General features: G+C 39.6%; 2 protein-coding genes across 2 annotated transcripts in view; both read right to left on the minus strand.

The window, feature by feature from the left end:
* Positions 1–819: 819 nt before the first annotated feature.
* Positions 820–23,731, minus strand: part of LOC114662864 (tRNA modification GTPase GTPBP3, mitochondrial) — a 110,360-nt gene continuing 87,448 nt past the window's right edge. Inside the window, exons 7-10 of the mRNA XM_028816570.2 lie at positions 18,093–18,258; positions 12,707–12,997; positions 8,515–8,748; positions 820–3,227 (exon numbers count right to left, since the gene is read on the minus strand). Of these exons, the coding sequence (XP_028672403.1) occupies positions 8,517–8,748; positions 12,707–12,997; positions 18,093–18,258 (689 nt within the window). The 3' untranslated portion in view covers positions 820–3,227; positions 8,515–8,516. The remainder of the gene's footprint in view (positions 3,228–8,514; positions 8,749–12,706; positions 12,998–18,092; positions 18,259–23,731) is intronic.
* The window catches only part of gtpbp3 (GTP binding protein 3, mitochondrial), a 62,953-nt gene continuing 47,738 nt past the window's right edge, over positions 8,517–23,731 (minus strand). Inside the window, exons 7-9 of the mRNA XM_051935429.1 lie at positions 18,093–18,258; positions 12,707–12,997; positions 8,517–8,748 (exon numbers count right to left, since the gene is read on the minus strand). Of these exons, the coding sequence (XP_051791389.1) occupies positions 8,517–8,748; positions 12,707–12,997; positions 18,093–18,258 (689 nt within the window). The remainder of the gene's footprint in view (positions 8,749–12,706; positions 12,998–18,092; positions 18,259–23,731) is intronic.

The raw sequence follows: 23,731 nt of genomic DNA on the forward strand, positions 1-23,731 counted from the left end.
CAGGCCAATACCATCCCTACAGTGAAGCGTGGTGGTGGCAGCATCATGCTGTGGGGATGTTTTTCAGCGGTAGGGACTGGGAGATTAGTCAGGATAAAGGGAAAGATGACTGCAGCAATGTACAGAGACTTCCTGGATGAAAACCTGCTCCAGAGCGCTCTTGACCTCAGAGTGTGGCGACGGTTCATCTTTCAGCAGAACAACGACCCTAAGCACACAGACAAGATATCAAAGGAGTGGCTTCAGGACAACTCTGTGAATGTCCTTGAGTGGCCCAGCCAGAGCCCAGATTTGAATCCGATTGAACATCTCTGGAGAGATCTTAAAATGGCTGTGCACCGACGCTTCCCATCCAACCTGATGGAGCTTGAGAGGTGCTGCAAAGAGGAATGGGCGAAACTGGCCAAGGATAGGTGTGCCAAGCTTGTGGCATCATATTCAAAAAGACTTGAGGCTGTAATTGCTGCCAAAGGGGCATCGACAAAGTATTGAGCAAAGGCTGTGAATACTTATGTACATGGGATTTCTCAGTTGTTTTATTTTTAATAAATTTGCAAACACCTCAAGTAAACTTTTTTCACGTTGTCATTATGGGGTGTTGTGTGTAGAATTCTGAGGAAAAAAATGAATTTAATCCATTTTGGAATAAGGCTGTAACATAACAAAATGTGGAAAAAGTGATGCGCTGTGAATACTTTCCGGATGCACTGTATATTGGCAGAGATGCATTTAGAGACTAATGGAGGGTGAGGGACACTGCCTACACAGCAATACTGTTTATTATTATGGCAAATATACATTAGCTGGGTGGTCTCATTTCTTGTAGATTTAGTTTTCTAACGCAAGAATAAACTGTTGGGGTGGACATGTTTCTAAAACAATGTTTTCAAGAAACACTGAGGTGGTCAGCTGTATATAAGATGTATTATAAACTCAATCTGCACACCTTGACATAATATTATATTGCTAATTTCATTCAAATAATGCCAGCACCAACAATAGCTATTCCCAGCCATGGCTGATGATGTTGAAAGCATGTCCCAAATGATGAATTTTTGACTTATAATGTCAAATGTGTAAACTACAAGAAGTATTTGCTTCTAAGGCAGAAAACTGTAGTATGATACAAAAAGCAAACTGGGAGAGAATCCTGGTGTGATACTGGTATGTATATAGACTGATAATGTGCCATATAGTATGCCATTCACTGTTTTCCTGTGCGAGTACCACAGAAGATTGGACGGGTGTCTCAAAAGGGTAATTCCTTGCCCAGATGGGACACCATTATAAAAGAAAGTGGAAGAACAGGCTCTCTGACCAGATGGGAACAAGAATCCTTACCCAGCAGGGAGGCCAGTATGTTGGGAGGACCAGGATGGACACCAGCATCTGGGTATTATGTCCCCCAGATACATTAGAGGGTAGCATTCCAGGGATTCGGATCCCCTTCAGATACCCACAAGGGCATCATGGGAATTGGACTTCCAGAATACAGCCGTGTTGGGTTTCATGGGTGACCCCTGGGTGTGCTGCAAGGGGCAATGGTCCCTACTTTGTGGGACTGCTGTCTGACCTGGAAGTGCATCCTACAGACCATGTTGGTGTCCTGGAAACACCACCAGGTAAATGATAAAAGGAGCCGTGTTATCTTGACCAAGGAGTCAGAGTCGGGAGGAGGTGGATGATGCTTGACGAGAGAAGTGTGGAAGGATGAGGATTGTCTTCTGTGCTGTTAATACACTGGAGTTCTTAATCTGTCTGTGAAGATAATGTTTACTAATAAAAAGGGACTATACTTGAACTTGGTGTGATTGTGTCTGAAGTTTGGGGCTCATGTTCAACCCGCTACTGGTTACACTTGATTTTATTAGCATTACTTACCTGCATCACCTTCTGCAGAGATAAGCCCTAAAAAATCTACAATGAGGATGCACGAAACACAAGTCTCCATCCATAAAGTGTGCAGAGATTCCTTACTTATTATCAGTGGTTGATTTTTTCTTCCAGGAGAAATTATACCTACACAAGCAATCATTAAATATAAGGTGACTTTACCAGTTATCACTTTACACTATAGTAGAGGGGCAAACAACATATGGGAAAATGATAATTTTACGAATAAGTCTAAATAATACTATATTAAAAAAAGGCACAACAGCTTACTGATGATGGAAAGTTACTTCTGTACATGTTCCAAAACAGGAATGCCTTTTTTTTTAACCTTCTATTGTCTCTAATTTCATCTGCTCTTCAGACAGGTCAAGCAGGCACTGGTTCATAGCAGCACTCTTTTCTGGAGGCAGCTCAAAGGTCAGGAGAGGTAGATCCGGCTGGAGCGTGGTTAAGTGCTGATTGTATGCTCAAGAGATCCCAGAAGGCAGTGACTGACGAAGAGCTCATTATAAGCCTTCCTGTGTGTCAGAAGACAACTATTCTGCAAGACAATAGCAGCACTTGGGTTGTGATGGATGTGTGGCAGACGAAGAAGCAGCTGCCCCTGTCTTTGCTGTGAATGAGATCAGGAAATCCTGTGCTTTAACTGCACCTCCTTCCCAGTGCAGTCGGACTGTGCGTCACACTTTGTTGGCAGAAAAGGTCAGCACTTAGGCTTAGTGCCCTGTTCTTCACGCTACCAAGCAGGGCCATGGTTTACCAATACAAGTACAGAGCTGGAGGTTTGAGAGGGCAAGAGGGTATATGTCTTTGCATGCGTCCCAAGTGAGTTCACTGATATTATAAAGACTTTCAGGAATGCAACAAATCCTAAAGGTATAATTGGCAAAACAAAGCATTTCTCTTTGATGGTTTCTCTGCATTTCCAAAGACTGGCTCAAGGAGCCAAAGAAAGAGGGCAATACTGCTTCGGCACATTCCACTCGTTTTCAGTCTGCTCCAACTTACATTCATATCCTTAACTAAGGTGAAGCCAACATACATTTTGTGCGCTCTCAGCTAAAATGCTCCCCATGCTATAATTATTAAACTGAGTTCAATTTGGTTAATATGAAGTATAAAAAATGTTCTTCCATTACATTTATTATCCCTGTAAATTCTACACATTCTCTTTGATGGCCTTCCTCCTGGTATTCTGATGTCCTACTTTGTCCTAAAGACACATATATCAGCAGACTTATTAAACTCATGTTCATACTTTTGTCTTGTAAATGACTGGCACCCCATCCAGCTGTAGCTCCTATTCCTGGCAAAGATTTTGGCATCCTGTGACCCTGTAATGGCAAAACAAATTTAGCAAATGGGTAGAAGAAAAGCAGGAGTTTAAATTACAAGACTAATGGAGCTACATCATTCACACCTTTCGATCAATTAAAAAGTACATTTGATTCAAACAGAGCTATATGCCCCTTTCTTAACCTAGAAAACTAGCCCAGAGAGGTGTCTTATTGTTTATGTCGAGATATCGAGTCTTTTTGATAATTAACAGCATTAAAAAATAAAAATATATAGTCATAATCAACAATACAATATAAAGTATTTCATATCAAAGCTGAAGGAAAAAGCATAGAGTACAAATATATAGTATTATGAGCAAAATGGTGACCCCTACATGGTTAATTCCTTTATTGGGCCTTATGCTGCCAACATAGGCTACACCACCACAAAACCTTCTAATGGAAAATAGGTTTCAGATAAAAGGATGGATAGATTTAGTTTACTTAGCAAAATTCAAAAGTTTTGAAATAAGTTAAACTGAAAATTACAAAGAAATATTCGTGTTGCTATACTTGATCAACTGTGTATCAGCAGTCTTCACAGGTCTGTTACAGAGGTGAGGTAATTCAATTCAATTTAATTTTATTGTCCCAAGAGGGAAATTTAGTTTGTTAACAGGTATACAGAGAGACTACAACACACCACAAAGAACACTGCCATCAAACAAACTTTACAAAAATAAATAAAATATAGCGGTAAACACAAAACTTTAGGTACAACATCAAATTCTACAAACTGCACACACAAAAATGAAACCAACATTAAGATCTGACTAATGAATGATGCAATAGGTGCTCATGTTATAATTTAAGCCTTCGGGTGTTTATCAAAGTTGAATATATTTAGAAGGTTAATGACGGTTGGGATGAAGGAGTATAAGAACTGGTTGCTTTTTATTCTTGGAACCTTAAACCAGTGATCTAATGACAACAATTTGAGTTGAGAATGTAGTGGGGAGTCCTGTCTGAGAGAATATACATACTCTGCTTTCTGTAATACTTGCTTATTAAGCAAATCTGTCAGATTTCACTTCATTTACTATTCTGTTGCTGACATTAATAATTCCAAACTAAGCCAGCAGAACACAATTAAGGACAGACTTAAGAAAAAATTGATATTATGGTAGGACTTACAATAAAAAGACTCAATTTCCTTAGACAGCAGAGGCACTGCGATCTCTTTTTGCACTGAAAGTCAGTTCAGAATCTATGATTGCGCCCACTTTCAATACTTTCCACTGCCTGGACTTAAATAATTGTTTTGTGCAGGTGAATAATAGTTCTTTCGAAATCAATTATTGATTCCATAGCTTTTATAAAGTTTAGTATTAAAAAAGATTCATGACACTAATTGACAAAATCATCTAACCCACGGACCATAACTGGTTTCATTCTCATTAAGCAGATTTACAATCATTAAATCATAAGAACATTTTAAGATGACTCCAGCTTTGTCTTAAACTAAGTCCACTGAAAACGATTGATGCATGGTTCGAATCAGAACGGAAGTGAAAGAAAAAAAAAACTTTAGTATTGGGCATCTGAGGGCAGTCAATGATGAAAATCTTTATCAGCCCTTCAAAAACTAAATCCTATTGAAAAGGAAACCAAAGCTGTATTGCTTTGCCGATTGCATATTTCCATTAGCATACGCATGAGTGAGTATGGACTGTAAGAATGAAAAATAAACAACAACAACAATATTTATTTAAATTAGCACATTTTCATACAAATAATGCAGCTCAAAGTGCTTTACATGATGAAGAAAGAGAAAAAAGACAAAATAAATAAGAATTAAAATAAGGGAACACTACTTAACATAGAATAAAAGTAAGGTCCGATGGCCAGGTAGGACAGAAAAAACAAAAAAAACACCAGACGGCTGGAGAAAAAAAATAAAATCTACAGGAGTTCCAGGCCACGAGACCACCCAGCCCCCTCTAGGCATTCTACCTAACATAAATTATCTCAATTAGTCCTTATTGTATTCAGGGTTCTAATGGAAGAACTTGATGATGACGGTCATGTGGACTTCAGCTGAAAGGAACTGGTTTCTCCATAGTACAACAGAGGGGAGTCCAGAATTACTTATGATGCTGCTTTTTCTATGCCCTGCACCTGTAGAACAGTGTTTCCCAACCTCGGTCCTGGGGGTACACTGTGGCTGCAGGTTTGTGTTCCAACCAGCTTCTGTTTTTAACTGGACTCCTGGGCAAATTAAGTTATGTGTTATTTCCCAATTCCTGTGTTTTGGGGACAATATAGAAATTAGAAAACTATCCATCCATCCATTATCCAACCCGCTGAATCCGAACACAGGTTCACGGGGGTCTGCTAGAGCCAATCCCAGCCAACACAGGGCACAAGGCAGGAACCAATCCCGGGCAGGGTGCCAACCCACCACAGGACACACACAAACACACCCACACACACACACCAAGCACACACTAGGGCCAATTTAGAATCGCCAATCCACCTAACCTGCATGTCTTTGGACTGTGGGAGGAAAACGGAGCACCTGGAGGAAACCCACGCAGACACGGGGAGAACATGCAAACTCCACGCAGGGAGGACCCAGGAAGCGAACCCAGGTCCCCAGATCTCCCAACTGCGAGGCAGCAGCGCTACCCACTGCGCCACCGTTCCGCCCATTAGAAAACTAAATTTGGTAAAAAAAAAAAAAAATTTTTTCATTATCCTTCCATCCATAAAATAGATATATATATATATGTATTAAAATGTACCAAGCAGTTATATGGGAATAATGTATTTTTTCTTTTTAACAATATTTTCATCTTGATTTTCATTCTACTTTTCTAGGTGTTCTAATTGTTTAATTAATCCATTATTTACTAATTAGTGGGTCTGATGCTAAAGTAGTTGCAGCTTTTGATTATTCAGTGTTGTTTGCCTGGGTCTTTGCTCTGCTCATTTTTAATTGTCAATAATAAGATACAACGAAGGGTAAAAACTGCACAGAGAAAGGGTAAAATATAATGAAATCAACAAAAGAGAGTTAAGCATTTAAATCGATAGCAAATGCAGAAATATTTCTAAATGTCTAATAAATGTAAAAATCATGCTGTTGTGCTTTTCTGAATGTAGAATAAGAGAAAAATAATACCAGCTAATTAAATGAGTTCAGTGTTATCAGGTGTTGTCACTGATTAGGAATCTGATTGGAACAAAAACCGGCAGCCACGGTGTGCCCCCCAGGACCGAGGTTGGGAAGCACTGCTATAGAAAATGTTTGGTTTATGTTTGCACCACCTACAAAATTAATATCACATTTGAAGATAAAGAAGTCAAATTTCTCATTTTCAAATTGAACTCAGAAAAACAAGTTTTGCATAAAATGTAAATATAAATTAAGCAATTTACCTTTATAAATCTCACTAATCTTGCAAAAGTGTTAACTGTGAAGCTTAGACACTCGATTGACGATATGGGAGTTGGGGTATCCTGCAAAGCATCAAGCGCTGTGAGGAAATGACAAACAATCGAGGGGTTTGGGAGATTGGAGACCCCCATGAAGAGGTGTTGGAATGCCGCTAAACAATGAAGCAAAGTCAACGAGCTTTATTCCCTGATAACACCAGCACTGCAGTTCAAAAACAGATGTGCCGCACGGTTAAAATTGCTGCATTACTACCAGGACCGGCAGCAGGAGAGATTGGCTGGGTGTAAGCAGCAGGTGTTGTATCCAATTCAAACAAACCTCGAAATCAGTGCTGTTTCATGATCAGGGCTTACAGAGAAATTAATACTAGACCTCTCAACCTACAGATCATTGTAGGGTCCAAATTCCATTCTCTTAAATAAATAAATAAATAAATAAATAAATAAAGCGATTCACCTTTATGAACACTATGCCTTCAGCAAGGAACCAACAAGACGGCACATTTCTGCTGGTAATATTTAAATAAAAAAAATGAATCACAGCAAAAGGAGTATGAAAACTATGCAGCACAGAATAAGTACCCTAAGTTCTTGTCTATAAGCCGCGGCTTATCTAAGGAAAAAAGTTGTGAAAATGAAAAAATAGAATATCGGCTTATACATAAGTCCGGCTTATACATCCATCGCGGGGGTTGCGTTCCAGAGCCACCCGCGAAATAAGAAAATCCGCGAAGTAGAAACCATATGTTTATATGGTTATTTTTATATTGTCATGCTTGGGTCACAGATTTGCGCAGAAACACAGGAGGTTGTAGAGAGACAGGAACGTTATTCAAACACTGCAAACAAACATTTGTCTCTTTTTCAAAAGTTTAAACTGTGCTCCATGACAAGACAGAGATGACAGTTCCGTCTCACAATTAAAAGAATGCAAACATATCTTCCTCTTCAAAGGAGTGAAGCAAACAAATCAATATGTCTGTTTGGCTTTTAAGTATGCGAAGCACCGCGGCACAAAGCTGTTGAAGGCGGCAGCTCACACCCCCTCCGTCAGGAGCAGGAAGAGGGAGAGAGACAGAGTTTGTTTTTCAGTCAAAAATCAATACGTGCCCTTCGAGCTTTTAAGTATGCGAAGCACCGTGCAGCATGTCTTTTCAGGAATCAGCTTTACAAAAGACAGCAACGTGAAGATAATCTTTCAGCATTTTTAGACGAGCGTCCGTATCGTCTAGGTGTGCAAACAGCCCCCCTGCTCAATCCCCATACGTCAGGATCACAGATAGTCAGCGCAAGAGAGACAGAGAAAAGTAAGCTGGATAGCTTCTCAGCCATCTTGCCAATAGCGTCCCTTGTATGAAATCAACTGGGCAAACCAACTGAGGAAGCATGTACCAGAAATTAAAAGACCCATTGTCCGCAGAAATCCGCGAACCAGCAAAAAATCCGCGATATATATTTAAATATGCTTACATATAAAATCACAATTTAAATGACCACTACGCGCGCGTGTTGACTCGGCGACGCCCAGAGCAGAAAGAACGCGCTCCGGCCGCTCCAACCGCGCCATGCGGGGAGTGAGAGAGACGCCAATATCTCACACTCTCTCCCCCCTTAAAAAAATTAAATGGGTGCGAGTGAGACCACTGACCTCCCTCCCTTCTATTAGTTATAGGTTATAGTACGTTCGGCTTATCCATGAGTCCGGCTTATCTATGATACGATTTTATTTTAAAAATTCGTATGATTTTTGGTCTCCGGCTTATACATGAGTCCGGCTTATAGACAAGAACCTAGGGTAATCTCAATTCACAAGTGTATCTTTCCTTCATGCATGACAGAGACTAAAACTACACAATGAAGAATGAGTGGTTTCATCTCTGCTTACCTTTATTTACCAATACAGAAATCTCTGAATATCAGATTCAAAATCTCCTCAGCGCCCACTTTCCCGGTGATTCTTCCAAGGCTGGCAAGGGCAGAACGAAGCCCCTCTGCTGCCAAGGCCATGTCAGTCTCCTTATAATATTCATAAAGACCCAGAGCTTCCAGACACTTGTGCAAGTGAGAGCGATGTCGAGCCTGTGTCAGGCTGGGCATTCCTAACAGTGGGTTTCCACACCTGAGAAAACAAAGTTAACAAAGAAAACCTGGCAAAGGAAGTTCTAACCACAAGTTTCTCATATCATTCTGGTTTGACAAAGCACTAAATTTTAATACCCTTGAAATGAAAGGAAAAAAAACTCTAAAAAACCATATATGCTACAATCAAGACTTTAAAGTCTTCATGAGTACTTTAGCTAGCTACTTCATGAGTAACACAGAGGAAAAAAAAAGATAAAGTAAACCTTTTCTTTTAGTTTTAATAAAAGTTCAGAAATTAAAAGAATGCCATTTGAGAACTTTATTAAAAACAGAACCACACTGCCGTTTGGAATCGGCTGGAAAACACATTGACAGGTTACAAGAGCCGAGGAAGTCAGTCAATCTTAGATAGGAAACAGACAAGTCTCCTCAAGCCAAATCTCGCTTTTTTTTGTTTTGTTTTGTTTTTCCTTCTTCAGACAATGACCTCTTTTTACTTTTGTATAAACGGTAATGAAAGACCAAAAGAAACCTGGGTCAAACAAGCTCCTTGAAGGAGAAATTTGTGAAAGAAAGGTCATAAGTGGGCAAAATTCCCACAGACTACTAATGCTTAATGTTAATTAAGGGGGTGAGGACAGTGGTGTGTCTAGAAGATAAATACAGCAACCAACATTACAGGATACTGGACCGAGGGAGATGAGGCACACTGACATTGAAGTAAATGTCTGACCTAAACTACATTCCTTTTTCACACAAATCACTGTAAAAGGCTTTCATGTAGTCAAATAAAGGCTGAGGGCAAAATATACTTCTCATAAAAATACCACCAAACACTAAGAGGTTCAAGTTTATTCAACTGATGATTAAAACACCCTCACAACTAATAGTCTCATGTCCTAAGATGTTCAGTAAATTTCACCATACTTTTGCTTGAAATGCTTCCAAAAAGAGTTATTTTTGATGCAGGGTCTTCTGCTTCCAGATGTAAAACAATCTGACCTCTAGTTTAAATAATGCCTCTCGCATGTCTGGTTAAATGAACAATGTATCTCAAAGTAAGTCAGCTGGAATGCAGCAAGGCAATTTGATATAAAATGCAAAAATAAACTGTATAACTGATGACATTATTCAAATTAAGATCTTAATATAAATTAACCTAACAGCTACTAATCATTAACACCCCTAGTGTAGACTGTACATGATTGCATTCACAGTTGGAACTGCAGATGTACCCTATACATCTGCTTTTGCCAAGTTCAACTGGTACAGTAAACAAGAAACAAGACAGGAATGGCACATGCAAAAATGTCAAAATCAATCAACATGTTTAGTACATTATTACTTAACTAGTGAGTATACATTTCCACACTGCATACTTTGAGATACTGTAATTCTTGTGGTTTAAGATCCAAAACCTTAACCACTGGGCCAAACAGCCTGTCAAATAAATGACTACAAATTCTTATGATTGCCTGATTATTCAGAATTTATTTTTCTTGGAAACTCCTACTTAGGTTACTTGGTGAGTTTACTGCTTAATTGGAGTCTAAATAATTAGCACATTTCTTGCTTATTGTAACCTGTGCTTGTAGGTCTTTAGGTCAATGTTTAAAATGACAGCCTTAAGATTTGTATTTAGAGGATAAGGAACTGTGATAGTGTACCTGATGAGAAAAAAATTAAAGTATTACATCTACTTATGTCAATCTTTCAATAGATTTTTTTGCTTGTTTGATGCTACTCAGACAATGAAATTCTGTAATCATTATCCAGCCTCCCTTCCCCATTTAAGTGTACAGTAGTTTCCAGTATAAACAATAAGAGAGGAAAGTAAGCATAAACAGTTGGGAAAGCTTGAATTTACAGTATCCTTGACTTCTTTAGATTATGGTTCACCCCTACCCATATAATAACTTTTGAGAATCACACTATGCCAAGCAAAAGCACAGTAACATTTTATGATTTTACCACTAGAATCCCTGAAGCCTACGAAAAAACTCATAATCCTCGCCCACCTTAAATTCCTTCACACATCTCCTCCTCAGCATCTTTTGTTTTGTAAATGTGTCGATCAGCACAAGCAGCAAGCATCCTGCTATCCCATTCCCCCCATCGATGGAGGTCAACTCTGGCTAAAAGTTCTCCCAGCTGAAGGCTCCTTATCTGTGTGTGAGGTGCCTGGAGTTGTATAGGGTAAATAATACAGTATATCGTTATTTGGAACATATGCATTTAATGCGTGTTCCATGTATACAAAGATCTGTGTAAATGTAGGATGAAATGTAAGGCAGGAGTTGTTATGTTAGTAATAACTGACAAAATGATAGACATGAAGTGCATAATGTGTGAAGACTGAAGTCCAAATATCAAATAAACACTTTCACAAAAGGTACAAGTATAACAAAATGAGTGTGCTTTTATTCAAGAATATAACCGTAGAAAAAGAAATCGGGTTAGAGTAACTTTCGATCTGGCTTTTATATAAGTAACATATAAATGTTTTTCATATAAAGACTATCACAAAACATCTTAAACAGGACTTTTGCATGATACCTCGGAAAGCTCTGTAGGCGCTGCTTTTCTTTTAAGGGTATGTGTGTGGCAGATTGACAGGCAGGATGACGCCTGACCTGCTGCTGTATCCAAATGGTGCCATCTTTCGCCTTTACGCCTGGTGCAGCTGCGTTGTTCTTATATGTGAGTGGATGTTTCTTGTGGAGAGGGCTTCTGTTCTCTTTCTCCGATGTTGAACCCTCATCCTCATCTGAGTTCACCTCTGTTATAGAATGGCTTTATTTGAAAACAGCAGTGTCAGATTGGGGGGAGAGTGAACGCGACTGAGAGAATAAAACTGAATTTAAAAAAAAAAAAAAATGCTGACCTTTACAAGTACCATAATTTTACACCGATTTACACCGGCTGTTACAGACTCAAATCAAACATATGTTTTTATTCTATATTAGTAACAATAAGAGCAGCTCACTACTCAAAACAGACAAGCTCAGAATCAAACCTGCAACCTCTTGATTACAAGTCAGCAGTTCTCACCACTGCACCACCCAAGCGGTTGGGTCAGTGTCATACCTTAACTTGACTTCTTTTTCTACGGTTATATTCTTGAATAAAAGCACATTTGTTTCGTTATACTTGTACCTTTTGTGAATGTGTTTATTTGATATTTGGACTCTTGGCTCTGATTTCATTCTACATTTACACAGATCTTTGTAGACACAGAACACACATGAAATGCATGTGTTCCAAATAACGATATGCTGTATTATTTACCCTGTAAAACTCCAGGCACTTCATACGCAGATAAGGAGGCTTCAGCTGGGAGAACTTTTTGCCTGAGTTGAGCTCCGTCAAGGGGGGGAATGGAATAGCAAGCTGCTTTCTGCTTGTGCTGATCAACACATTTACAAAAAAAAGATGCTTATGAGGAGAGGTGCGAAGGAATTTAAGGTGGGCCGGGATTATGAGTTTTTTTCATAGGCTTCAGGGATTCTAGTGTTATGCATTTGGGAGCTAGAAGCTATTCAAGGCACAAGGCTACCATTCACTAAGAGATGTAACAAAAATGTCACTGTAGAATTGCAAAGCAACTTGGCATTATATCTAAAGATTATGAGAGGAAATCAATGACTTTAAGGAAACTTGGGCGGGAACCTGAAAAGCATACAAACATCAAAGTCTGTTCACAGCTAGAGCTTCTACCAGTTACACAAGGGTACAGCTGAGACTCTTTATGTATTCCAGGAATTTAGAGAAAATCAAAGGTATCATGATGGTTCTGTAATAAATACTGTGGCCTCACACAGACCTGGAATTGTTTCTGACACTGTGTGTTTCTTTGAGTAGGCCCTCAAATATACTGGCATTTATTCAATTGTTTATTCTCGCCTTCTATTAAATGCTGCCTATAGCCTCTAGCTCTCTGTACCCATGTGACAGAAAGAAGTTTCAGAAAATGGGTGAATGGAATTTTAACTCACAATATCTCCAGCTCTGCTCGAAGAACTCTAAGAAACTCCTCGATGCCGCTGCCTGTTTTGCAAGACAGCCAGCACACAGTGGGCAGATCTTCTTCCTTTTTCACCGCACAATGCAGATAGTTCAATTCCTTTTTGTTCAGCAAGTCAATTTTATTTAGGACTAGAATGCACTGCTTCTGGCGGACATTCAAGTCCTCCAGGAAACTGAATAAAAGGTGGGCTAACTTGTTGGAGGCCTCAAGCAGCCCCACTACATCTAATAATGCCACTGTCAGGTCTGCTTGCTCCAGCCTGTGGAAGAGAAGTTTGATTTACAATTACAGGAGTATATTCAGTACACAGTAAGAACACAAATTGTAATGAAAGAATTATGCCATCAGCTTTGAAAATCACTTCCTGGTAGTGTGCCGCATGAAAGATACTTTTAAAAAATTAAGTTTGACCTCCTAATGTTAGATGTTATATTCTAAATTGTGCACAGAGCTAGCCAAAATCTCCAAAACAGGCAGCAACTACCTTGTGTATATATATATATATATATATATATATATATATATATATATATATATATATATATATATATATATATATATATATAGATATGTAAAATGAAATAGGGTGTGAAGTGTTAAACTGTGTCACTGCTGCCATCAGGCCCAGTAGAAGACTTCCTAAGGACAGAGGGGTGGGGGGAGGTTTGGGTGGTTGTCAGTAGGGGTTATGGCTGGGGCACTTGGGGGTCCCACACTGATACTAAGACAACAGTCTACATTCAAATAAGACACTGGGGGTTGGAAAAGGGGGCTAAATGACAGAGTTCCTCTGGCTAAAGAGGCCTATCAATGACTCAAGAAGTGACCCCTGTAATAGGATTTTAGTCCACCTTAGGCCAAAAGAATACAGACCTTAGAGTATGGGAGGCAAGTACAGTCAGTTACATAGGTTAGAGAAAAAGGGGCAAGGGTTGAGACACATAATGGAATTAAAACGTGTGACTAATCCGAGGTGGGTAACTGGACAAGCCACCTCAACTGACAGACAGATACAAAAAAGCTTGTGCAAGTACAGTGAGACCAGGGGGACAGTGAAACGTCTGCCTTTATGGTCATTTTCCATTGTTATTTGGTGCTCTATTTTTGTGTAACACCTACCTGTCACATTTGAGTAAAATTAAACATATCATTTTGAGAACAATTCTAGGCATTACTATGGGTGTGGGAAGAAGCCAGAAATGATGGATTATTAACTAAATAGTACAAAATGGTTGTTAGGCACATCACTTCAATAATGTGAGAACTTGACAGTCTGACAACCTGAGTATCTTCAAAAAAAGAGCATACTAGGACCTAAAGCTCAACAGTTGCTTGAGTAAACTGTCTGAATGTTTCATAAATATCTCCTGAAGTATAATCACATTCTCCTAACATTTGGTTTACAATACGTTTAGAAACAGTTAAGAAGTGGTCCTCCCTTACGGCTATTGATTTTATGATTTACATCTCAGCCTGGATGCTGTCTATGTGAAGCTTGTACATTCTCCCTCCGTTTTTCTCCTGATATTCATTTTCCTCCTATATTCCAAATGTGAGGGATGGCCGGCAGCTCAACCCAGCCAGGATGCCCAAAGGATGGAAGGATGGGGAGGCAGATACTTTTGGACACTGCCTCACCCAAAACACTAGATGGTAGCTTCCCTGGATTGTAGTGGTGCCCCAGATTCCCGCAGGGCATCCTGGGACTTGGGAGTTCGGACTCGGGCCTTATTTATAGCCCAGAAGTACTCCCAGGTCACAAGGACGGAAGCTCCAAAGTACTTCCGGGCTGAAGAAAAGCCAGTTCTTCATTAAAACCGGAAGTGCTAGCCAGTCACGTGGTCAGAAGGTCAGAAGTACTTCCGGGTCAAGGACTATTTAATGGACTGCTGGAGACCCAGCAAGCGAGCCAAAGTCGGGTAGAGGTGGACAAAGCTTGCTGGGAGGTGTGGAGGAGAGATTCATATTGTGTTTACATTTGATTTTTAATTATTTACCTGTGTTATTGTGGCTTGTGGTGCTTAGGCACTGTTACAAAGAAGTCAAAGAATTAAAATACTTCTTGGGACTTTTACTCAGGTCCAGAGCATCTGTCTGTTGGGGTTAACGGGGCGACCCCAAGCGTTTTACAGCATACATTAACTAATAACACAGAACAAGCTTATTTGAATATTATAATAATAAAAATGATAATAAAACTAACTGTATATTAATATAGTTCTTTTCTCACTACTCAACGAGCTTTACATTGAGAGTAGGGAGCCACTTCAACCACCACCAATGTGTAGGACACACCAGGATGATGCGACAGCAGTCATTATTGCGTCAGTATGCTCACCACACATTGGCTATTAGGTGGTGAAGTGATGAGAGAGACTGTCAATTAGAGACAGGGGATGATTAGGAGGCCAGAATGACTAGATCATGGAGGGCAATTGGGATACACACTGCTCTTTACAAAGAATGCCCAGGAATCTTTAGATAGATAGATAGATAGATAGATAGATAGATAGATAGATAGATAGATAGATAGATAGATAGATAGATAGATAGATAGATAGATAGATAGATAGATAGATAGATAGATAGATAGATAGATAGATAGATACTTTATTAATCCCAAGGGGAAATTCACATTACTTTAATGACCACAGAGAGTTAGGACCTTGTTTTTATGTCTCATCCATTGGATGGCACCATTTTGTACAGCACAGCATCCCCATCACTGGACGTGGACATTGTGATCTACATATAGACCACAGGGTAAGCATACCCTGCTGCCTTCTTCAACATATCTTCCAGCAGCAACCCAAGTTTTTCCTAGATGGTCTCCCATGCAAAGTACTGGCCTGGCTGAACATGCTTAGCTTCAGAAGTGCATGTGGTATGGCTGCAACAACTTGCTATCTTATCCAGCACTACTTTCTGCCCTGTGTCGAATTCTGCCAGAAGAGAATTCTTGGTTTGGTATAAGTGAATATGGAAAATGAATGAATGTATGAAAACTGTTGAAACAAGATTGCCACAGGATGTAAGAAAATAGAGCAGTCAGAGAGTGTACACTGAGATAGGAACATTAAAATAAATCAAATTCAGGCCTCTGGAACTGTGAAGCAGCATCACTAACCACACTGTTACAAAATACTTTCTGCATTTTAATTTAAAAAAAAAATATATAGAAGTACAATTAGAGTGTGGAAACCCCACAAAGAGTTTTTTCTTTTAATTCTAGTGTAGGCTTGCTTGTCTTTCACTAACCACAATAAAGTATAATTAATGGATTTTTAAAAAAATTATATGGTCTCTATATCAAACCCAAGGATGTAAAAATAAAATCCTACAAGTGTTAAATCTCTAAGACTAAATCAATATATTGTTTAAACAGGAAAGTTTATAAATGAGCTTTTTATAGAGGATAGTGAATAACTGTCATGCAAATAATGATAATGAAAATAAGTGATGGGTTCTATACATTTACTGTATGTGAGAACTGTAGCAACCAGTTGCATTCTGGAAACATTGCAATCTGTGGAGTGTTTTAACTGGAAGGCCAGCAAACAGGGTGTTATAAGAGATGAGAAGAGATATAATGAAAACATGCACAGGTGTTTATGTCTCTACTATGAAGTGATGGGTAAAGACGAATAATATTGTGAGGGTAATAATAATTAGTTTTGATAACCTATACATGCACCTAACAGGTCACAAGTTAAAACAAAAAAAATTCTGTAACCACTATAAAGATTTATTAGAACAACGAAGTTGTCTCTAGATATGGTATTTAGCCTTATGCCCTAAAATGACCATCTCCATCATATCACAGACTGTAACAAACCTCAAACAAATTACACCAAAAAACAAGTGAATATAGTAATTATATAGTAAGCACACACTCAAAATGTAATCATTAACCTTTAAATATCCATCCATCCATCCATTTTCCAACCCGCTGAATCCGAACACAGGGTCACGGGGGTCTGCTGGAGCCAATCCCAACCAACACAGGGCACAAGGCAGGAAACAATCCTGGGCAGGGTGCCAACCCACCGCAGGACACACACAAACACACCCACACACCAAACACACACTAGGGCCAATTTAGAATCGCCAATCCACCTAACCTGCATGTCTTTGGACTGTGGGAGGAAACCGGAGCCCCCAGTGGAAACCCACGCAGACACGGGGAGAACATGCAAACTCCACGCAGGGAGGACCCGGGAATCGAACCCAGGTCCCCAGATCTCCCAACTGCGAGGCAGCAGCGCTACCCACTGCGCCACCGTGCCGCACCTTTAAATATACGGTAAGGAATTTTCAAACACTTTTGAGAGATGTCTCTCTAAATTACTTACATTTTACAAATACACTAAAATCCTCTATTGTATAAAACATTAGTGACACAGTATCTGAAGACCGATCCTCCTACACACCCACATAAAAAAGTTTACATATATTTCCACACAAAACAAATTTCAACAGCTGTCTTTAAATTCAAGAACAGCTTTCTGGCTCATCTGACGGTAATGAACAGTCAATAATGTGAATAAAAACGGTGCACGCTTTCAGAACAACAAACGGAGGCAATCTGCCTCTGACCCGGTCCCAGCCTCTGTTGCACCTTTCTCTCTACAGCTGAGTTTTCTCGAAGAAGACACTTATGAATTTTTTTAAACTTAAGAATTAGAGTGGCTGTAATGGTGACAACTAGGAAGTTATCTGCTTTGCTGTGCATTTGAATTAAGGCACTATTGTGGAATAAAGGTTAAGTGCTGTTCCTTTAGCTGCCATAATAAAAGCTCTATTTGTTCAGTCATCTCCTGCCTGCCTTTTGTGCATCTCAGCAGCCCACGCGACAATATTTAGACCTTATCAAATTATAGGCCTGCACTTTTAAATACAAGTCCTGTCACCTGATTGAGCATTGCTAGAGGAAAAAAAAAACACAATTAGATTTGCTTGTTGCCTCTTCGTTCAATTTAAGACAACCACTGTATTTACTGCATTTGCCTCACTCAAAACATTGCTCACCAACACTGTAAACTCTGACATGTTCCACCATGCAACGTCTACCAACTGTATAAACATGTATAAATGCAAGGTAACTTTTATCATATTTAAAGGATCTGTGGTGGATTTTCAGTCTCTTGATATAGAAGTGTCAAGTTCACAGTTATACATACACTTTCTCTTTGTGAGTGCAAAAATATTAAAATGAAACAATGAATTTAAAATTTAAGAGAACTGTAATACAGCCAACTGTATGTGTTACTGCTCTAAGAAAATATTTTAAAAATCTGCATGTAATCAGTTGCACTACCCTCTCATCTCTTTTCCGAATGTTCCTTTTCTCTCACCTCTCTCGTGTACGTCTCACTCCCTCTTTCTCTATAATATCGTGGGTATCCCTCAGGCCCGCCGTATCACTCAGAAGGACAGGGAATCCACCAATGTCTAATGCTGTCTCCACAACATCCCTTGTTGTACCAGCAATAGGAGAAACAATGGCTGCTGGTCTCTGACCTAAAATTTAAAAAACAAAATTGTGAAGAATTAAAAACAAATTGTGAAGAATTTAAAACATGACAATTCTTCCAATATAATACAAGCAGTAGAAATTACAATCACAATTGATTACTTAATTTTAAATAAATATTATTCAGGGGTGGTATGAGAGAGACATGGTTTACATTGTCAATGTCCTTTTTCTTCGGTTATGTTCTTTAATAAAAGCGCAGTTGTTTTGTTATACTTGTACCTTTGTGAAAGTGTTTATTTGATATTTGGACTTCAGGCTTCACACATGATACACTTCATGTCTACATTTTGTCAATTATTACTAAAACATGAAAAACCTTTCTGTTGTTTTAACGATGTGCTTACATAGATTGTTGTAGACACAGAACATACATGAAATGCATGTATTCCAAATAACGATACATTATTTACCCTATACAACTCCCGGCAACTCACACACAGGTAAACAGACTTGAGCTGAGAGAACTTCCTGCCCTTTCTGCGTTGGTGGGAACAAAAGATGCTGACTGAAAGGTGCGAATGGATTTAAGGTGGGGTGGGATTACGAGATTTTTCGTAGGCTTTGGTATATCTAGTGTTAATAGTGCAGGTACTGACCTTACACCTCCCATGACACTGTCTTACAATAAGCAGTTTAGATTTGTAAGGAAATGGAAATGCAACTCTTCATTAAAGTAATGAATTATTTGTTTTCATTCAATACCAGTGTCTCTTACAGAAAACAAATGAATGATAATTCGCCAAATTTCTTCCACACACATCCGTGGACATTTTATTAGGTTAGGGTTAGGCTTTCATTTGCCTCCAGAACAGCCTGATTTACTTGAGACATGCATTTAAAAAGGTGCTGGAAACATCACTAACAGTCATGAACCCAGCATATTTCAGGCTTAAAAAGAACATAATGAAAAAAGACTATAAAACTAATATCCTCCAAACTCTGCCTTACTAATCCATCCCTCTTACACCCAATCATTATTTGCTATATATTGCCTTCGATTCTTGTGTGTCTAATGATTTTCCTCTGTTGATGACACCTGGTAAGTGTTGAAAGCTCAAGAATAAAAGACTATTTTAAGATATGAGATTTATTTCTCTCTCTTTGCTATATATGTGTATACTTATATTAGATAGTGGCAGGAGGCTGGGGGCCAGACCCGACTTGGATGACTGGAAAGACTGGGAGGCAGCTTATACGTACGAGGAGGCAACCGCCCTCGATAAGGAGGCAACCATGGGGACGGAGCCAGGAGGCTCAAACCTGTTGGGGCCCGTGGCTGCTGCCAGGGGGCACCCCGAATGTCGTGGAGCCCGGGAAACCTGCACTTCTTCCAAACCTGGGCAGGTGGAGGAAGAACTTTCCAGGGACACCCGGGTGTTCGTGCGCCACTTCCACTACACCAGGAAGTGCCGCTGGAAGTTCATCAACAAGTACCTGGAGCACATCCGGGTGAATATAAATGGGGCCGCCTTCCTACAGTCAGGGAGCTAGAGTCAGGAGCTGGAGCAGGATGAAGCTCCAGTGCCAGGAGGAGGAAAGGCGGCCCATGGATGTTGGGAGAGGCCTGTGTTCAGAGTGACTGGTGCTGGAAGCACGGTGTGTTGTGTGAAAACTTTATTATAAATAAACGTGTGTTTTATAAACTGCTGATGTTTGTCTGATGGTGTTTGGACCAAGTCTCACAATACATATATATATATATTGTGGGAATATGGGTCCCTGTCGACCCCTGAACCCGCAGACAACACGCCCAAACATCAGGTAAAAGTCCTAATATTAAATTTATTATAATAATAATGTGCACAAAGCACCTCCACTCCCACAATACTCAATAATAAATCAATGCAATCAATTATAAACACAATCCTCCACTCCACCCAGCAGCTCTGTCACACTCCCTCCCAACTCCAGCTCAGTCTGCCTGGGTTTCCCCACAGTCCTTTTATATTCCTTGACCTGGAAGTGCTTCTGTCCCTCAGTCCATGTGATTTCATAGCACTTCCGGGTCAGGTGGAAAACTCTCCTTTTTCTTCTGTCCGGAAGTACTTCCTTTCTTTTCCGTCCCCGTGACTAGCGAGTACTTCCGGGCTATAATAGAAATGATTGTGTCTCCCTGCAGCATCCCCTGGTGGCAACAAAAGGTATCCAGCAGGGCTGTGCAGTAAAACTCCATTGTCCATGATGCCCTGCTGGAATTCGGGGCATCTCCATGTTGCAGGGAGGACTCCCTCTAGTGGCCTGGGGGTGTTGGCCGGGATAAACTGCTGGCCATCGCTCACAACTTCTATACTGTAATATCTTGTAAATGATGCATTCCTGATATTGACCTCATTTGTTTTTCTTCAAATTACTGTGCCTTCCTTTAAGGGAGCAAATAGTACTGGACTTCTTGTACCTCTTCACCACTGTGTGCTTTATTACCTTGAAATGGGAAAAGCTTGAGCGGGAAGTGCAAACACACAATTAAAAAAAAAACAAAAAAAAACAACATTTTATATGGGCAATGACATTGATGCCACATGACCACACTCAAGGAGAGGAAACTACAGGGTTGATTGTTCCATTATTACTGACCCTGAAGCTGAAACGGGATTGTAGCACCCAGCAGGAACACCTTTTCACATACTGCAAGAAGCAATATTTTTCTCGATAAGTAACTACATTGAACATATGATAGAAAATTTGACAAAAGCTGTTTAAGATGACAAAGCTGAGGGTTGCTGTGAACATTTTAAACAACTAAGAGAAGCTTATTACTTATTTTGCACAAAATCTGGTGGAGCTCTACTAGCTGGCCCTTAATGCAGAAAATATCAATGCTTAATAAACCATATATAAAGGACTATTTTATACTGGCTATCCCTTCACAAGCTTTTGGAACTGGAAGATATGGTGAGAGTTTAATACAAAACATTAATGCTTGAAATACATTATTAACTGAATACTTGAGTTTACTTTTTACTTATAATATCAATGAAACTTTAAAAAGTACTCTATTAAATTGAGACCTGGGGCCTGTTTAAAGGCCACTCAGGTAAGCATAAGCTGTTATCATGTTCGTGGAAACAGCTTGAGGTGATGCATGCTTTATAATATGGCACATTATCCATTAAAAAAGTATGCTGTAGTCATAAAAAACATATGTTCGTAGTTAATGACAATGTTCAGGTATGTTATGCCATTCAAATCGTGCTTAACTTGTATTAAGTGTGCCAAGAAACAACCACCTTAGCCTGTATTATAAGGCATGAATGACCCCCTGATTCAGAATTTACACAAAGTTCTGAACCTTCCAACTGCAGGTTACAACAGATATTGAGATTTGTCTGACCAGGCAACAGGTCCACGTTTGGTGATTACTTTACTACTGTAGTATTATCTTTCTTCAGTTAGCTGTCTGCTGCTACTGGGGCTTATCTACTTTATGGTAATCATAATAATAATAATTATTATTATAATAATAATTCTTTACATTTATATAGTGCTTTTCTCAGTACTCAAAGCATTTTAAATAGAGTGTAGGGAGGCACTTCAACCACCACTAGCAGCAGCAGTTTGGAGGTGGTGAAGTGGTGTGAGAAAGAGATACTCAATTACAGGCAGGGGATGATAAAGGGGCCAGAATGACTAGGCCATGGAAGGCAATTTAACCAGGACATCAGGATACACCCTGCTCTTTATGAAGGATGCTCAGGAATCTTTTATGACCACAGAGAGTTAGGACCTCGATTTTATGTCTCATCTGAAGGATGGCACTATTTTTGCAGCACAGTGTCACCATCACTGCACTGAGACATTAGGATCCACATTAAGGATGCAGGGTGAGCACTCCATGATGGTCACACCAACACCTCTTCCAGTAGCAACCCAAACTTTTTCCTTGATGGTTTCCCATCCAAGTACTGGCCAGGTCCAAACATGCTTAACTTGAGGTAGATGTCCTCCTCTGAAGTGCATGAGGTATGATGCACTGTAAAACTCTGTTATTTTGAGAATTTGTAGCTGTTCTGTTTGACTGAAGTGCACAAGGGCCCCAGATCATGGTCGCTAAGACCATACATCATCACCAGTTTAATGTTTGGCTGAAGAACAACATAAATTCTTGACCATGCCTGTATATACTGAGCTGTAGCCAAATGACTGGCACTGACTATTTATATTAACAGCCAAGTGTACCTAATATGGTGGCCATTAACTGCATATGTTTACATGTGTGGGATATGGCCGGCCTGTCACCCTGGCCAACACCCCCAGGCCGCCAGATGGAACTGTCCCTGCTGCATGGAAGTGCCCCGAATACCAGCAGGGAATCATGGACAATGGAGTTTTCCTTTACAGCCCTGCTGGATATCACAGGGGCCAACAGATGACGCTGCAGGGAGGCCCAGAGAGTTGTTTGTGCCCTATAACCCGGAAGTTCGTCGTAGGCAAGTTCCGGGTTGAAGAAAAGGACTTTTTATCTGACCCGGAAGTGATAAGAAATCACATGGACTGTAGGATGGGAAACACTTCCGGGTCAGGGAATATAAAAGGACTATGGGAAATCCCAGACGTCGAGCTGAGCTGGGTGGAAGGGTGGCAACGCGTCTGGGAGTGTGGAGGATTATTGTTTATTATTATTATTATTGAGTATTGTGGAGAGGAGGGTGCTTTGTGCACTATTATTATTATTATTATTATTAATAATAAAACCATTATTTGGACTTTTACCTGGTGTCTGACGTCTAGTCTGAGGGTTCAAGGGGTCACGGAGACCTTAATCTATCACACATGTAATACATAAAAATGTGTATCCCTTAACTTCAGTATAATAAATTATAATAAGTATAATAAATCTATACAAATACAAATCTTATTATGGGATATATCATCTACTGTTAAATTCTGCTCTGTACTTCTAAAATTTATATATATATTTTTTTTTATTTCTTACTATATTGAGAAATTGTTCTGTGTACTGTACTGTATTGTATTGACCCCCTTCTTTTGACACCCACTGCACGCCCAATCTACCTGGAAAGGGGTCTCTCTTTGAACTGCCTTTCCTAAGGTTTCTTCCATTTTTCCCTGCTAGGTTTTTTTGGGAGTTTTTCCTTGTCTTCTTAGAGAGTCAAGGCTGGAGGGCTGTCAAGAGGCAGGGCCTGTTAAAGCCCATTGCGGCACTTCCTGTGTGATTTTGGGCTATACAAAAATAAACTGTATTGTATTGTATTATAATACACTGTGTGTGGTTGCCTTTAACTGAATTATACATATCAGACTAATGTATAGAATAACTTTTTTAAGGAAGAAAAGAGGAAAATTTAGATCTTCTGATACATTAAAGTATCAATTGGAGAAACTAATAGGTAAGGACAGAAAAACAGTCAAGAAGAAGTAGAAGGAATGACAGATGCTAAATACAAAATATTGTTTTGAAGCTAAATGCAAATTAATGTTGGGGTCTTCAAGTAACAA

The sequence above is a fragment of the Erpetoichthys calabaricus genome, chromosome 12, assembly GCF_900747795.2.
Source record: "Erpetoichthys calabaricus chromosome 12, fErpCal1.3, whole genome shotgun sequence".
NCBI classification, from domain to species: domain Eukaryota; kingdom Metazoa; phylum Chordata; class Cladistia; order Polypteriformes; family Polypteridae; genus Erpetoichthys; species Erpetoichthys calabaricus.